Here is a 13,163-nt window from a genome sequence, read left to right as displayed (position 1 = left end):
GCCCATCCCAGAACCCACTCTACTGGGGACCACTTGTGTGTGTGTGTGTGTGTGTGCTAAGTCACTTCAGCCGTGTTCGACTCTTTGCAACTCCATGGACCGTAGCCCACCAGGCTCCTCTGTCCATGGGATTCTCCAGGCAAGAATACTGGAGTGGGTTGCCATGCCCTCCTCCAGAGGATCCTCCTGACCCAGGGATCAAACCCCCATCTCTCCTGTCTCCTGCACTGGCAGGCGGTTCTTTACCACTAGCACCACCAGGAAGCCTGGGGACCCCTTGAGCCTTTCCTTAAGGCAGCTTCACCCAGAGTGGACATCTTTTCTAATCCACATCGAAGCCAGCTTATGAGCTCACAGCCACTCTGTTAGGGTACATCCACCATCTTGTGAGCCTTCCCACCAGTTTTCCTGGCCTGGTGAGTCACTGAGTCACTCCCAGAGGTAACTGTAACCTTCTGATGGTTGATGCGGCATCAAGCAGAGGAGGAGACAGAAATCACTGGGAAGCCAGGACACAGGGGTAGATTTAAACAAAAAATAATCATAATTTTATCGTACAATTACCACCATTAGACAGACAGATCAGATAGAGGGCGTCTCCACCTCCCAATTTATTTTCAGTCCCGGAGAAGTTCATTGTAGATTATAGCCAAGGCCCCCAGGAAGGTCACATATTCTTGGAAGTTCACCACCTGGTCCTTGTTCTGGTCCATTTCGTCCATTAGCTCTGCGGTTTCCGCATCCTGCATCTTTTAATGTGTCAGAATGGGAAAGCCAGACTCAATGGTGATGAGACCTTGAGTTCTCTGCATTTCCCCCTCCCAGGAAGCCCTCTCTCATACAAGGGTCTCTGTTCTCACTCGTCACCAAAGATCCAGTTCCACCTTGGGTTCACTTGGCTTTACCCCTCCTCTGTCCCTCACTCAAGGGAGGGAATACCAGGCTGAGAGTAGCCCCAGCCCTGCAGGAGTGTGAACCAACGGTAAGGCATGTGGTCTAGGGCCCTGGAATGTGGACAGGGGTGAGTCAGATGCACCTGGCACCCCGTCCTCTCCCAATCCTGCTGCTAAAGAGTGGGAGGTGGGGAGAGGGGGCCTGGGAGGCTCACTCATCTCCCCAAGGGTGAGCTCCTTCTGGACAAGCTCTTTCAGCTCCTTCCTGCTCAGGGTGTTCTCGTCACCATCACGGCCGGAGTACTTGTGGCAGATGACCACCAGGAGGCTAATGGCCGGATCCAGGGGGTGTCCCCATAGCTGAAGACTGGGCTCAGAGCTGCAGGCAGCGGGGCAGGTCAGCAGCCTTGGCAGCAAGGCTTTCTCACTCACCCACACACCTCAAGACCACTGTCAAGCAACCCCTTCGACTCCCTTTGGCTAGAGTGAGGTGAGCCTTGGTGGAGAAAGCCCAGGGCTGGAAGGGGAGGGGAGGGCAGACTCTAGTGCCAAGAGATGAGTGTCCTGCAGAGAAGGGAACCAGAGCAGACGTGGTTCAAGGATCCTAAGAAATAAATAGGACCACAGTTGAGAACTCTCCTCTAGGGGTTCCAAGAAAGTTGGGGAGTATGCTGGGAGTGTGGGCTGGAGGCTGCACACCCAGCCGCCGCCCCCCCCCCCCCCCCCCGCCGCCACACACACACACACACACACACACACGCACACATCCTCACAGGACTATATACCGTGGCACTGACTCACCCCACGCCCGGGACGCACCCTCCTGCAGCCTCCCAGGCCCGCTGTGAGAGCTGCCCCATAGGATGCCTTAGCCCGGGGCCAGCCTGACACGGCCTGCCTCTCCCCGCCACCGGCCTACTCTGAATGCCAGCGGCTGCCCTGGTGAGAACTCACCGCCGGTTGCAGCGAAACGAGAAGGGAGCGACCGAGCGGAAGGCTGAGTGGTCGGCCAGTCCGCCCTATAGTTGCGCTGCAGGGAAGCGGGTCAGCGAAAGCGCCCCCCGCCCATGTTCCCCCCACGCCCCACCCTGCCGGCTCTTTACACAGTACCCCGGCCGAAGTCTGCATGTCCCCTGCCCCGGCTTTTCGGGGCTCCGTGGGGTGGGTGTGAGGGGCTTAAGGAAGACCTGCACTCCCTCCTAATCTCCCAACCTCATTTTGTCCCCCATGTCTTGATGTGACAGGGCAAGGGGAGGAGGCGGAGAACCGGGCAGCGACTGTGTGTGTGTGTGTGTCTGTCTGTCTGTCTGTCCGTGTAGAAGTAAGAGGGTGGCTATGCTGGGAAAACCCTCGATGAAGGATAGAAGTGACAGGGCCTCTGGAACACCCATCCCACTAGGGAAAATAAATTCCTGCCGCCACCACCCCCTCGCTTCCCCCACCCCACCCCCCTCCCGAATTCCACTCGGAACCTCTTGCCCTTTAAAGTGCACGCACACCCGAGCGAGCAGAGCCCTGTGTCCTTAGTTATTTACCCTCCACTGCAAAGTTTTTCAGATCCTCTCCTAAAAAAGGATTTTGCTATGGAGAAGTGGGGAGAGCAGAAATCTCTGGACCCCAGAGATGATGGGGGATGGGGCTCGTTGCAAAAGGAGGAGAAGGGGCTGGCCTGGAGGTCAAGGCCAGACTCTGTTTTCTTAGTGTGTTGGGGTTGGGGAGGAGGGAGAGCCTCCTGTGATCCAGGGACAAGTCTTTCTGGCCTGCCCACCACTGCCCTCAGGAACCAAATCCCAGCTGCCCCCAGTGAAAGGGACAGAATAAAGGGGCAAAGTAGTGGGATAGTTAATCCCACTAGGGGACTATAGGTAGAAAAAGTGTAAGAGACCCCTATGAATTGATGATTACTCAAGAAAGTGGGTTTGCTTAGCCACAAAACCAAGCAGGCTTGCTTAGCAATGAAACAATGCATCAGAAACATAAGACATAGCCCCAAACAACAAAACAGTGATGGTATGAGCCCCACATACTGCCCAGTGAGCTCAGTAAGTTAATGATCCCGAGGTCATGCTCTCTGTACACATGAAAAACAGTAATTTGTGGACCTAACTTGACCATGTAGAGACGAGAAAACTCCCTGCTCAACCCAGAGGAGGAGTTAACGATGGAAGCATGATGTCTTCTAAGAGAGACAAAGGTCTTCTCCCCCTCCCCACCTTTCCTCTGATTGTAAAATTGTAACCCAGTAAGTTCTTAGGGCCCGGTATCTCTCACTCACCCACTTGTAAACCTCACAATCGTCCTCTTCCAGTAAATCACTTCTTTTCTATCACTTAGCCTCTTGCTGAATTCTTTGCTATGCTGACACATAAAGGGCTATGGTAGCAGAGCTCTTTGGAACTCCCGAAAAAGCACCTAAGGATTTCACCCCCCGAGCACTTTGCCTCAGCAGCTTTCTCTGCTTACTTGCAGCATTCCCTCGAGACAAGCAAAAGCCTGGCCCCACTTCCCCATTTGTGTGTGTGTGTGTGTGTGGAGGGCAAGACTACGCCTGGATAAGATTAGTCACACCCACTCTGAAAGACTCAGAACCCTAATTCCCAGAGGCTGTCCATTTACTCAAGGAGAAGCTCTGCCTGGCCCCACCCCACCCCCGCGAAGGTGGAAAAGAATCTACCAAACCAGCCCTGGACACCTGGAATGGAAAACCTTTATTCCTCTGCTGGAGGGGAAGGCTGAAGCAGGGTCTGTCTGGGAGGGAGGGGAAGGTGAGGGGCCATGCACGGTTTGTGAACAGAGCTGCAGGGGCCAGGGACCAGGCCCCGGTCATTGGTTCTCCTCCAGAAAGAAGTCGTTGTAGGCCATGCACAGCGTGGTCAGGAACACCGAGTACTCCTTGAAGTCAATCTCCTGGTCGCTGTTCTTGTCCAAGCTCTTCATCAGGTCGTCAATGCTGCTCTCCCTCATCTTCTTCGAGGGCCCAGAAAGAGAGACAGGTCAGCCAGCCACCTCTCCCAGCCCTGCGGTGGCCCCTGGGAAGGTGGCCTCAGGCTGATCCCCAGCTGAGTCAGCAACATGGAGCATCTCAATCCCCAGAGCCTCCCCCCAGGCCACAGCCAGCATAGGATCTGACACCTAGCAGAGCCTCCGTGCCCTGACTCCTCAACCTGAACAAATGACTAGAGTACAGCTACTGCAGGCACCCCTCTTCCTCTCAACAATTTCTACCATTCAAAGAAACAGCTAGATTTCCTATAACACCTCATAGAAACAGCTTGGTGACTATACTGGCCCTGAGCAGCATCCAAGTCTTACTCTGTCCCTGTTGGGGATCGCTCAGAACGCAAGCAGATCACACATCCCTCCATGAGAGCAGTGGTTAGAGCTCTGTGTTCCCTAGCTAGCAGAGCCTGCAGGACAGCTGTATGGAATGAGTGCATGGCACCCAGGCCTGCTCTCTGTCTGGTCCCCTGCCCTCCCAGCTCAGCTCTACAAGAGGAGGGAGACAGGGCACTTGGGGGGAACAGGAAGAAAATACAGGCACATCCCGCCCGCTCCTCTTCACTGCCCTCCACTCCAGCTTTGCCACAGGAGACAGGACGTCAGGACATACAGAGATGGAAACAGCCTCTCTGTGATGCCGTGCTTGTCCCCAATCTGGGCTCCTGTTAAAGCCAGGCCCTCCCCAGGGCCTCCATCTCCCTGTAATTAACCCTGCCGGACCCATGGCCCCTCCCTCTGCCCTCATTAACTCCAGGATGCAGAGAAGTAGGCAGGAAGGCCAGAGTGGAGGCCTGGTGACACCCACACCTGCTTTGGTCCCCTGTCCACAAAGACACATTCCCACTTTTCTCTAGGGAGGTCCACTAAGGTTCAGGATGCCGCAGGAGAGCCCCCTGCCCCAGGCTGATTTTAAAGGAAAGAGGGAGAGTGATACGTGGAGCTAGCCTGGAATTCCAGCCTCTCACTAACTGGAGATTATATAATGTATCTGAGCCTCAATTTTTTTTTTTAAGTGTAACAATAATGTGATGACTACCACATAGGCCTCTCCCTCTTCAGTTGCCTCCCTCCCACCATCTCCATCTGGTAAGAATCAGTTCTGCTTCCTTCCAACCTGTGTTCACAAACTAGCAGAATGGTCCTTTTGGGTCCCCCGTCAGCATCAGCTGAAAACCCCAGCAGTGGTGGACGCACAGAGCAGGACCAGGTGGGAGCCCTGCCTGTGAGGTTTGCATAGCTGACCTGGACCGCTGAACCCGCTCACCCACCACCCACCCCATTCCTCTCACAGATTCCACAGCTGCAGGAACCCAGCCTCAACCTGGAAGTCTCCTTGATCTCCTTCTCTGAATCCCTCACCCGGGCTGAGGTCCACCCTGCAAACGCTGCCCTTCTCTGTTCCCAGTGATACCTGATTCATCCCTCCTCGCTAGGTCTAGAGTTGTGCACACCCAAGATGTCCACCGTCTTCCTTGGGTCTCCGGCCCTACTTTTGGTCATCCTGTCCTAGCTGAGACTAGTGTATCTTGCAGACAGACATGCGCCCCCTCTGGAGGGGCCTCCCTCCCTCGTGCTGGGGAGCCCCTGACAGTGGCATCCGTGCTTCCCCTTCTTTTCCCTCCCTTCCCCCAAATGCCCAGGGAGCACTGGGACTCTGGGGTACAGGGGAGGGACCAGAACCTACCTCACCAAGACACAGCTCCTTCTTGATCAGTTCCTTCAGCTCCTTCTTGCTCAGAGTCAGTTTGCTGCCCTCTCTCCCAGAATATTTATGGAAAGTGGTGACCATAGTGGTCAGGGCCTTCTCCAGAGGGGTCTCCATCACGGTGTGCAGTTCCAGAAGCTGAAGGGAGAGGGAAAGATCACATTCCCCAGGAAGCCGGACCCCATCACTAGCCCCTCTCCAAACTTCTCCTTCAAGGACCAGTGACTGGAATGCATGGTGAGACCAAAATCTAGCACGTGGACCCCAATGTCTCAGGATAGGCTGTAGTGAGACCCACAGCAAACTTGGAACAGCCAGAGCCTGACCAGCCCTGGAAGGAGACTGCACACTCTCCTGCTTAGAAGATGTTGTAAAAAAGGTCTAGGGGCAAGCTGACCTCCCCAGAAGAATTGGTGGCAGATGGTGGAGCCAATGAAGGGTCAGGATTTTCTTCCGGCCTGACCCAGCTTGGGCACTCATTTTCCAGAGGTCATCCTCCTTGCCCTAGTCACCCTCCTTACCCTAGTCACCCTCCTTGCCCCAGGAGCCTGAACCACCCACTATCAGGGAGTGTCCCATTACAGAAGTGGGGGACAGGGCAAAGAGAGAGTCCGGGGGTTGGAGGAACCTGGGGCTGAAACTGGAAGATAAGATCTCAACAGGAAGCCAGGAGGGGTGACAGGACTTGTCCGGCTGGTCCCCAGGCTCCCGCCCAGAGAACTGTGCACACGGACCAGTCATGAGTCAGGGAAGGAAGTGGGCCTCCTCTCCGGAGTCATTGTGAGGGCTGGATCCAGAGACTGGGTCTGATGGGGCCCTCCAGTCCACCAGCACAGCCACACACCCCTCCAAAGGAAGAAGCTCTTGGAGCTCCTGTGACTCAGACTTGAAAACCACTTCCCCCTTAAGCAGGAAGGAGCCAACACCCAAGGAACTTGGGGGCTGCAGGTAAATCTGTGTAGAGTCCTGAGCCAGGAAAGGAGGAAGAAGCTGCTGTCTCCTACCCTCAGCCGGAAGCCCACCTGGCTATTCCTGAACCGGACCTGTCATTCATCTCCTACCTCCCCAAACCCTCAGCTTCTCCCCACCACTGGGAGACTCAGCCAGGACCACGGTGAAAGCCGAGGGTCTCGGCAGTTGCAGCAGCCTCCTGGCTGGTTCCGATCCCCACCTCCACCTCCAGGGCCACTTCTCAGGAAATTCTCATAGCCATGATGCCAAATACCTGGCCCTCTCCTCCCTGAGCACATGCCCACTCATCAGACCCAGCCTCTCTTGGGGGAGGTCACCAGAGCTTGTCAGCCTCTGGCCTCATCGCCCAACTTTCCCTACCATATTAATGAGCAGGGAGATCAGAAGGAAGGACTCACCAAGGAAAGAGAGAGCCAGAGAACTCACGCGGCAGACTCGGGCTGCCTGCCACTGCTCTCTGCCTTTATTCCCTTGTTCCAATCCCCAGGAAACCAGGGGAAAGAAAGGGCCAATAAGAAGGGGCCAGGGACCAAAGAAGCTTAGGTCAGAGCCTCCTGGGACATGACTGCAAAGAAACCCCCTTTTGCGAATCTCACCTCACTTGTTTCTAAACAGAGGGGATGGGAGTATACTGAGTTTACCATGGTACATACATTTTCAATCCCAGAAGCTTTGTCTTTCCAACCAAAACCCAGAACTCACAATCTGATGGGACGACAGCCAGGCTCCCTGGAAAGAAGAATCAGGAGGTATGCAGCATACCTTAGGCTGCTCTTTGTATTGGAGCCCTCCCACCCACCCCAAGAGCAGAACAGATGCAGCTCAAGATGGGAATCAGAGGGGAAAGATGTTTCCTACCAAGGGCATGGTCAAGGCCATTAGCGAGTATGGAGGCTAAGATTTTTAAAGGATTCTTCGACACCTCACTGGTCACCATAGGAAAAGAATTGTCAGAGACTCCTGGGGAACTGAGAATCAGGGAGACCAAGGCAGAAATCGGGGACGGGTAGGGCTGGATGATGGGGTAGAGGCTGCGGACTCTGGGGAGCAGGTTCAAGGTGCAGTAATGACCAGGGTGTGAGTCAAGGAGATTTGCCTATATCCTAGGAGAGACTCAGACATTGTTCTGTGATTAGTTGCTCAGGCATGTCTGACTCTTTGCAACCCCATGGACTGTAGCCCGCCAGGCTCCTCTGTCCATTAGATTCTCCAGGCAAGAATACTGGAGTGGGTTTCCATGCCCTCCTCCAGGGGATCTTCCCAAACCAGGGATTGAAACCAGGTCTCCCACATTGCACGTGGAATCTTTCCCATCTGAGCCACCAGGGAAGCCCAAGAATACTGGAGTGGGTAGACTATCCCTTCTCCAGGGGATCTTCCCAACCCAGGAACCCTGTCGGGGTCTCCTGCATTGCAGGCAGATTTTTAATCAGCTGAGCTACCAGGGAAGCCCAGACATTGTTCTACCACCAACCAGTTCAAGAATGAGAAGAGAACAGAGTTAGGGGCTTAGCACCTGTGGCTGATGCCGCCAAACCCTAGCCTGCCTAGATGCTCCCGGCTGCCCCCAATTCCACTCCCACCCCCAGCTGCCAAAGGTAAAGAGGCAGCAGGGACTGGTCGCTAAGCAACAGGAGTTTCCAAAGTAGAGAGTGATGCAGAAGGGAGACTCAGGGGAGGGCACTCCGATGGAAGATGGGCAGACCGGGGCGAGGGATGAGGGGGAGAAGGAAGAAGTGGCAAACTTTTTCCTGGATCAAAATTCTATCCGAGTCTCTGTAGTCACACTCTGAAGGAACATCTGAGTCACCTACCCCACTCCTCTGCAACTTGAGAGAAAAACACAACGTGATGGAAGAAAAGGGGAAAGCTTGAAAGGTCACGGGAACCAGACCTTCTCTGCCTCCGGACCTGCCTTCTACTCACCTCTTCACTGAAGGTCCCTGTACCACCCAAGCAGGGCCTGGAAATCTAACCCCCACCCGCTGCAGGCTGGAGCTGCTGGTCCTTAACCTAGAGAGAAGCGCTATCGTGCCTGATATTTTCAGGAGGGGTGGGGAGGAGGGGAGGGGAGTCTCAATTCACTTATCAGATCTCATGCCTAGAATTTTGTCTCCAAAACGCCGGTCGCCTCCCTCTATCTCCCTCCCTCCCAATCCAGTTACTGTCCTACACTCATCAGTTTCAAGGCCCTTTGTCCTCCTCTGATGGAGCATGACTGTTAACTGGTAACGAATCTCATCCCAGGGCCTGCGGGAGAGATAGGCTTAGAGAAGGATGATATGCTCACGCTGTGGCCATCAAGCTGCCCTTCCTCCATGTCCCCTCCCTGATCTGACCCTGGACAGGAAGGATTCATCTTCCCTGGGGTCTGAAGCCAGGCCACGGGAACAGGTGGCAGGCAGGGCCCGAGCTGTAAGTGTCAGGATTGAGCCTCCCTCCCCATCCCACTCTGGCCTCACTACTTCCTCCCCATGACTCAGCCCTTTCCCCACCACCCCAGGGCACCCACACTCCATTCCAGACCCCAACCAGGAGCAGATGTGACCTCCGAATCCATCCCAGCCTCAGTCAGAGATCCTGCCAGAGGCAAGGCTGGGGAGGTGGGATGGGTGAGAACACTGGCTAAGATCCTACAGCTGGGATGTTCCAAGCCTCTGGGGTCCCTTTCCCTGCCTTTGACCCCATCCAGAGTCGACTCTGTCCTCCACACACATGCACAGCCCCCCACATCCCTCTCCACTTTCACTAATCTGCTCTCCACTCTCCAGAAGACTACAGCTCAACTCTCAGCATCCTCCATTCCCCCTCCCCACTGCCCCCACCAGGCATCCCTCAGGCTCCACCCCACACCCCCGGAGTTTCTCAGACCATCAGCCTCATAGCTTTCAAGAATCTTTATTGAACTTGTTCAGTATTGTGCTCACATCTGGAGGAGCCTGGGTGAGGTGATGTGCCCACCGCCAACAGGGAAGACCCCAGGGGGCAGCCCACCACCCCCCACACCTGAGGAGCCTTCATTTTTTCCGGGGCTGCTTATCCGGGAACCCTTCGAAGAACTCATTGCACATCATGGCGATGCAGGACAGGAAGACGCAGTACTCCTGGAAGTCCACCTCGTTGTCCTTGTTGCAGTCCAGGTTGCTCATCAGTTTCTGGAACGCAGCTTCATCCGTCCTTTTCTGCAGGAGGAAGAGGCTACAGGTGGAAACCGGAAGCGAGGTCGGGGCCGGGGAGTGGAGCAGAGCTAGCACCGGGTGAGGTCTGAGCTCCAGACTGGCGCTCAGGAAGGCACAGGCACCCCTGTGGGGCCTGGCTTTGGACCTCCAGCCCTAGGGGCTAAGCTACCCCTCAGATGAAGTCTGAGGACCTGGGTACAACTGCGTGAAGGAGACCACAGCCTCTTCTGCCAAGGTCATTTTAAGAGTCCAATCATACAGTGGTCATGAAAGCAATATATAAACAGCGTAAAGGTTGATACAGACGGCATCTGGGATTGCTCAAGAGAATTCTGTGTGTGAGTGTCTCCAGAGAACTATATCTTCACGTCCACAAGCCAAAAGAAACTCAAAAATGGTTTATGGGGTGGGGGGATGGTGATAAAATAGGAATATGGGGTTAACAGATATACACTACTGTATATAAAAGAGATAAGCAACAAGGATTTACTGTATCACATAGGGAACTGTATTCAGTATTGTGTAATACCTTATAATGGAAAAGAATCTGAAAAAATAGATATGTGTATATATAGCTAAATCACTTTGCTGTACACCTGAAATGAACACACTGTAAATAAACGATATTTTAACTAAAAAAAAAAGAAGGCATATAACTTTCACAGAATCTTTAAAAAAAAAAAGTTTCATTGCTGGAGTGATGGCAAGAGTTCGACCATCGCAGTTCATGATCTCAGCTTTAAACACGGACTTTCTTGGGAAGTTACTTAGCCTCTCTGAGCATCAGTTTCCCTCCAGGGAAGTTGTACAGAGCACCATACCCTATCTGCTCACTCTGCCCTCTTTCTGAGGGTGCTAGGAAGTGAGCTGTGGGTGCTCACCGTGCTTTGGCCCCAGGCAGCCAGGGTAAGCTCTCTGCCTGGAAATTGCCCATGTCAGCAGCAGATGCCAGCTGTAGGTAATGCTTCACAGAGGACGGGTGCCTCCCAGGCAGTATCACTCACCCCTAAAAAGCTGGGCAGCTCCCGGGTCAGCAGCTCCTTTAGCTCAGACTTGTTGAGCTTGAACTTGTCACCCTCCTTGCCCGAGTACTTGTGGAAGGTGGACACCATCACATCGAGGGCCTTCTCCAGGGGGTATGCCATGGCAGCAATCAGGAGCTAGGGGGAGGGTCACAGAGACAACCTTATTTTCCCCACCCCACCCCCAGCTATGTATTTGTAAATGCCCCCCACTCCCATCCCTCAGGGAGCACATTGGTGACACTGCTCCCATCCAGAAAGGGGTTCAGCTCCTAGCGCGAGAGGGAAATGTATGCTTGGGGCAGCGAACCCCTGCAGGGCCTGGTGCTCAGGCTCCGGGTTCCAGGCAGCCTGCTCCCCAGGAGCACTTTCTCCACCCTCACTTGGTCCATTCACCCACTGGTATGCTCAGCCCACAGCAGCCCCACCCCAGCCCATTCTTTCCCCCTCCCAGCACTGGGCTGGGCGAGGCTGCTGGAGGCTTGCCCAGGGGCCTAGCGGAAAAAACCAGTGCATAGGGAGGGGCAGGGTGAGGTGGCAGAGGCACGGATGCAGGGGAGGGACGGGGAGGCCACCCTCCCTTGGGCTGGGCTGCTGGTGCAGGACCGAGGCTCCTAGGACATAACCAGCCAGAGCCCACAGGCGCCTTCTGCCTTCACTGTGCTTTCCACATCCAAGTGTGCCACCCAGCAGACACCAGCCCACACACCCACCAGTGTGTACAGCAGCAACAATGCACGCAAGCCCCGGCATCACAGAACCCCTCAGACAGTTCCCACCAGCCACCTCACACTTGTTATTCTTTCCTGAATGCACACGCACTTGCGCACACCACACCACCCACCCCAGAGCCTCCACATCGGAATCTCACATCTGGACCCGTTTAGTGCCTCTGGCCCCCACCCACCTCCCTTTCTCCTGCACCCAGCCTCGGCCTGACACTGACACTGCATGCCAGTCAGGCGACCACAACTCACCAAGAGAGAGGAAGTGCCGGGGAGAGATGATGGGGAGAGAGGAAGAATGGGGAGAACCCAGCAGTCTGACCTATTTATACCCGGGCCAGGCCCTGCCCATGGCAGGGGATGCGGGAGAACAGGACCCAGCCCTCCTATCGTGGGCTGATGTGGTGAACACGGCCCCCCTCCACCCCCCTCCACCCGCCCAGCCTGGAAAGCTAGCTTCCTGCCCCAGCAGGCACAGACGGACATGGGAGAGCCCCAGGGGCACAGGCAGGGGCCTGGAGGGTGGGTGTGCACAGCTCAGCTCCAGTTTTAGGGAGCTGGGGGGAGGGACAGGTTGTGCCTGGGGCATGAGGGACAAGGAGGACGTGGTCCCACCAGGCAGCCAGCATAGAGGGGTGGAAGGTGGCAGGTGGGAAACTGCCCTGGGATGTGGCAGCCTGAGAACACAGGGAGGGCCCCTCAGGTTCGGTGCTGGGGACGGCTCAAGCTGCCCTGCGCCCCTCCCCAAAGAGCTTCCTACCATGTTGAGTGAGCCCCGGGACGGGAGCTGGGGGTCTGGGAGGAGGAACTGACTAACACCCAAAGGAGGCTTGGGGACCCCCCGCAGGCACATCCTTGCAGAAAGGCACTGGATGCAGGAATGATGGAATGGGGAAGGAGAGGCATGCCTTGGGGCTCAGGGATGGACTGAAGGGACCAAGAGCGGTGGGGTGGCAGAGGGCGTTGGGAGGGGGCTTAGGTTTGGGCTGGGTGTCAGGGATGAAGAGGGCAGGGAGCGGAGGAAGGTTAGAGGGGATGCAGCACAAAATGAGGGGAGGCAGGGATCAGGGGAACCTCCCAGCGTGAGCTATGAGCTCAGCGGTTGAGGGAGGGTCAGGAGTCGGGGGCTAACCCCTCAGGTGGCTGTGGCTTCAAGGAGAGGGGTCTGCCTGAAGGTCTCTCTCCTTCCCCCTTCAGCAGCAGAGCACCCCTCCCCAAATGATCAGGGAGCAACACCCTAGTCCAACCCCTGGTCTCTCATAGCCCAGGGCGGGGAACAGACCCGCCCTCTCCCCTACGGCCCCACCCTCCTCCCAGAACATCTGGTCTGGGGGACTGAGTTTGACCCCTCTCTCACCTCCTTCACAGCCCAAGGGAGCTTCTTCTTCAGAGACCTGCCCGATACAGACAGACAGACAGAAAGACAGAGAGCCCCCCCCCCCGCCCCCAACCATCCTCCCATGGGCATTGTCCCTGAGTCGCCCCCATGCCTTCCTGCTGGACATTAGGGCCATTTCATTTCCGCAGGGTCTGAAACTGCCCTCAACCTCCTGTCCTCCCATGGAAAAGTCCAGGGAGGGGTGACGCCCCAGTGGGACTCTGTCCCCAGGCCGTCCTCTCAGAAGAACCAAACAGAGCCAAGTGATGCCAGTTCTTTATTAGGAACA

The 13,163-nt window shown here is 55.6% G+C and overlaps 2 protein-coding genes across 3 annotated transcripts; both read right to left on the bottom strand.

Moving 5' to 3' along the window:
• Positions 1-3,658: 3,658 nt before the first annotated feature.
• Positions 3,659-6,439, bottom strand: S100A5 (S100 calcium binding protein A5). 2 transcript variants are annotated; one of them, XM_052637972.1, is made up of 3 exons: positions 6,333-6,439; positions 5,578-5,736; positions 3,659-3,860 (listed from the first exon to the last, which is right to left on the bottom strand). In XM_052637972.1, the coding sequence occupies exons 2-3, from the start codon at positions 5,713-5,715 to the stop codon at positions 3,717-3,719; spliced, it is 282 nt and encodes a 93-aa protein (XP_052493932.1). In that variant the 5' UTR covers positions 5,716-5,736; positions 6,333-6,439; the 3' UTR covers positions 3,659-3,716. The 2 variants fall into 2 exon arrangements, with proteins under 2 accessions (XP_052493932.1, XP_052493933.1); XM_052637973.1 differs by having other exon boundaries at positions 3,659-3,857.
• A 3,013-nt stretch (positions 6,440-9,452) lies between these two features.
• Positions 9,453-11,873, bottom strand: S100A4 (S100 calcium binding protein A4). Its single transcript, XM_052637618.1, has 3 exons — positions 11,749-11,873; positions 10,754-10,909; positions 9,453-9,752 (listed from the first exon to the last, which is right to left on the bottom strand). The coding sequence occupies exons 2-3, from the start codon at positions 10,892-10,894 to the stop codon at positions 9,588-9,590; spliced, it is 306 nt and encodes a 101-aa protein (XP_052493578.1). The 5' UTR covers positions 10,895-10,909; positions 11,749-11,873; the 3' UTR covers positions 9,453-9,587.
• Between the last annotated feature and the right edge of the window lie 1,290 nt (positions 11,874-13,163).

The sequence above is a fragment of the Budorcas taxicolor genome, chromosome 3 (genome assembly GCF_023091745.1).
Source record: "Budorcas taxicolor isolate Tak-1 chromosome 3, Takin1.1, whole genome shotgun sequence".
NCBI lineage: Eukaryota > Metazoa > Chordata > Mammalia > Artiodactyla > Bovidae > Budorcas > Budorcas taxicolor.
Note: the sequence above shows the minus strand (reverse complement) of the source record. Positions and strands in the feature narration are given on the sequence as shown.

Excerpts from the sequence above, each read along its gene's own strand:
- S100A5 (XM_052637972.1), bottom strand. The coding sequence starts at position 5,715 with ATGGAGACCCCTCTGGAGAAGGCCCTGACCACTATGGTCACCACTTTC. Across the intron at positions 3,861-5,577 it reads AGGAGCTGTGTCTTGGTGAG|AAGATGAGGGAGAGCAGCAT; the intron begins GTAGGTTCTGGT and ends GGGCCCTCGAAG.
- S100A4 (XM_052637618.1), bottom strand. The coding sequence starts at position 10,894 with ATGGCATACCCCCTGGAGAAGGCCCTCGATGTGATGGTGTCCACCTTC. Across the intron at positions 9,753-10,753 it reads AGCTGCCCAGCTTTTTAGGG|AAAAGGACGGATGAAGCTGC; the intron begins GTGAGTGATACT and ends TTCCTCCTGCAG.